At 47.8% G+C, this 1,076-nt stretch overlaps 1 protein-coding gene across 1 annotated transcript in view; it reads right to left on the bottom strand.

Annotated features, from left to right (window-relative positions):
- Positions 1–808, bottom strand: part of Psg9 (pregnancy specific beta-1-glycoprotein 9) — a 44,936-nt gene extending 44,128 nt beyond the window's left edge. Inside the window, exons 1-2 of the mRNA XM_029532062.1 lie at positions 802–808; positions 320–667 (exon numbers count right to left, since the gene is read on the bottom strand). Of these exons, the coding sequence (XP_029387922.1) occupies positions 320–667; positions 802–808 (355 nt within the window). The remainder of the gene's footprint in view (positions 1–319; positions 668–801) is intronic.
- Between the last annotated feature and the right edge of the window lie 268 nt (positions 809–1,076).

Raw genomic sequence — 1,076 nt, 5'->3', positions numbered from 1 at the left:
TGAGATTCTGATGGTTTCCTCAGGCAGGCCCTGCTTGAGCCCTGAAGGGTCTTTCTCAAGGCCATGCTCAGGATAAGCATCCTAAGTGACTGTGCAGAGTCTGACCTCCTCGGACTGAGTTACCTCACAACCTCTTCTCTGAAAGAGTGGGTCCTAGTGAGGCATCCCATTTTATTGCTGTTTTTCTCCCCCTGTGTGCCCTGAACTAAATGCTCCAGCTACAATGTGGGGTACATCGTAGATTCATCTAGGATCGACAATGCTGTTTGAGAAACAGGATTAGCTCTACCCATGACTCCAATGTTCGAGAATTACTTACGGTGTACATAAAATCGCACAGACACCTGAGCACGACCATAGTTTTCATCTGTCATTTCTAGTGTGTAGACTCCCTCATCACTCTTGGTGACAGTTTTGAAGAGGATGGATCCATTGCTGTATATGGTCTCTCTGCTGGTTTGTGCAGGCCCCAATAGAATCTTATTAGAGGACGGTATAAATCGTCCAATTTCATTGTTTGCAGTCAAAGTGGTTCCCTTGAACCAGGAAAAGGCTATGAGTGCCTGGGGCAGATTGTGAACAAGTAGAAGAACGTTCTTCCCTTCAGCAACCAGGGGCGGCACAGCCTCAATGGTGACTTGGGCAGTGGCTGGCGCACTCCAGGAAGCTAAAAGTGAGGCTAAGAGGGAAGGGAGAAAGATCTATCAATGTTTGGAACTTTGTGATACCTCTCAGCTTTGCTGCCTGTGTATGTGTCCCATTGGTTGGCGGCCAGCCTTATTTCCTTCATTTTTCATCTACACTGCATCTTTCCACGGTAGGAAATGCTCTTCTGGTGTGTTCACACAGCTTACCGCTCACTGCCCTCAGATCTCACCTCACACTCAGTCTTTGCTGAGTGTAGGCCTATCTTCTCTGGCCTTTTCTAAAGATCCTGTGCCTTCATTTTCTGGTCTTTCTCTGCTTTGTTGTTTTTCTGAAGTGCTTGCCAACCTGACCCCACCTAGACGTCCTTGCTGGTCTGTCTTTGTGCCCAGGAGAACTACAGGTTTGCGAAGAGGGCTAGGTGGATTTTG

This window comes from Mus pahari, chromosome 19 (genome assembly GCF_900095145.1).
Source record: "Mus pahari chromosome 19, PAHARI_EIJ_v1.1, whole genome shotgun sequence".
NCBI lineage: Eukaryota > Metazoa > Chordata > Mammalia > Rodentia > Muridae > Mus > Mus pahari.
The sequence above is the reverse complement of the archived record's forward strand: the minus strand, read 5'-3'. Positions and strand labels throughout refer to the sequence as shown.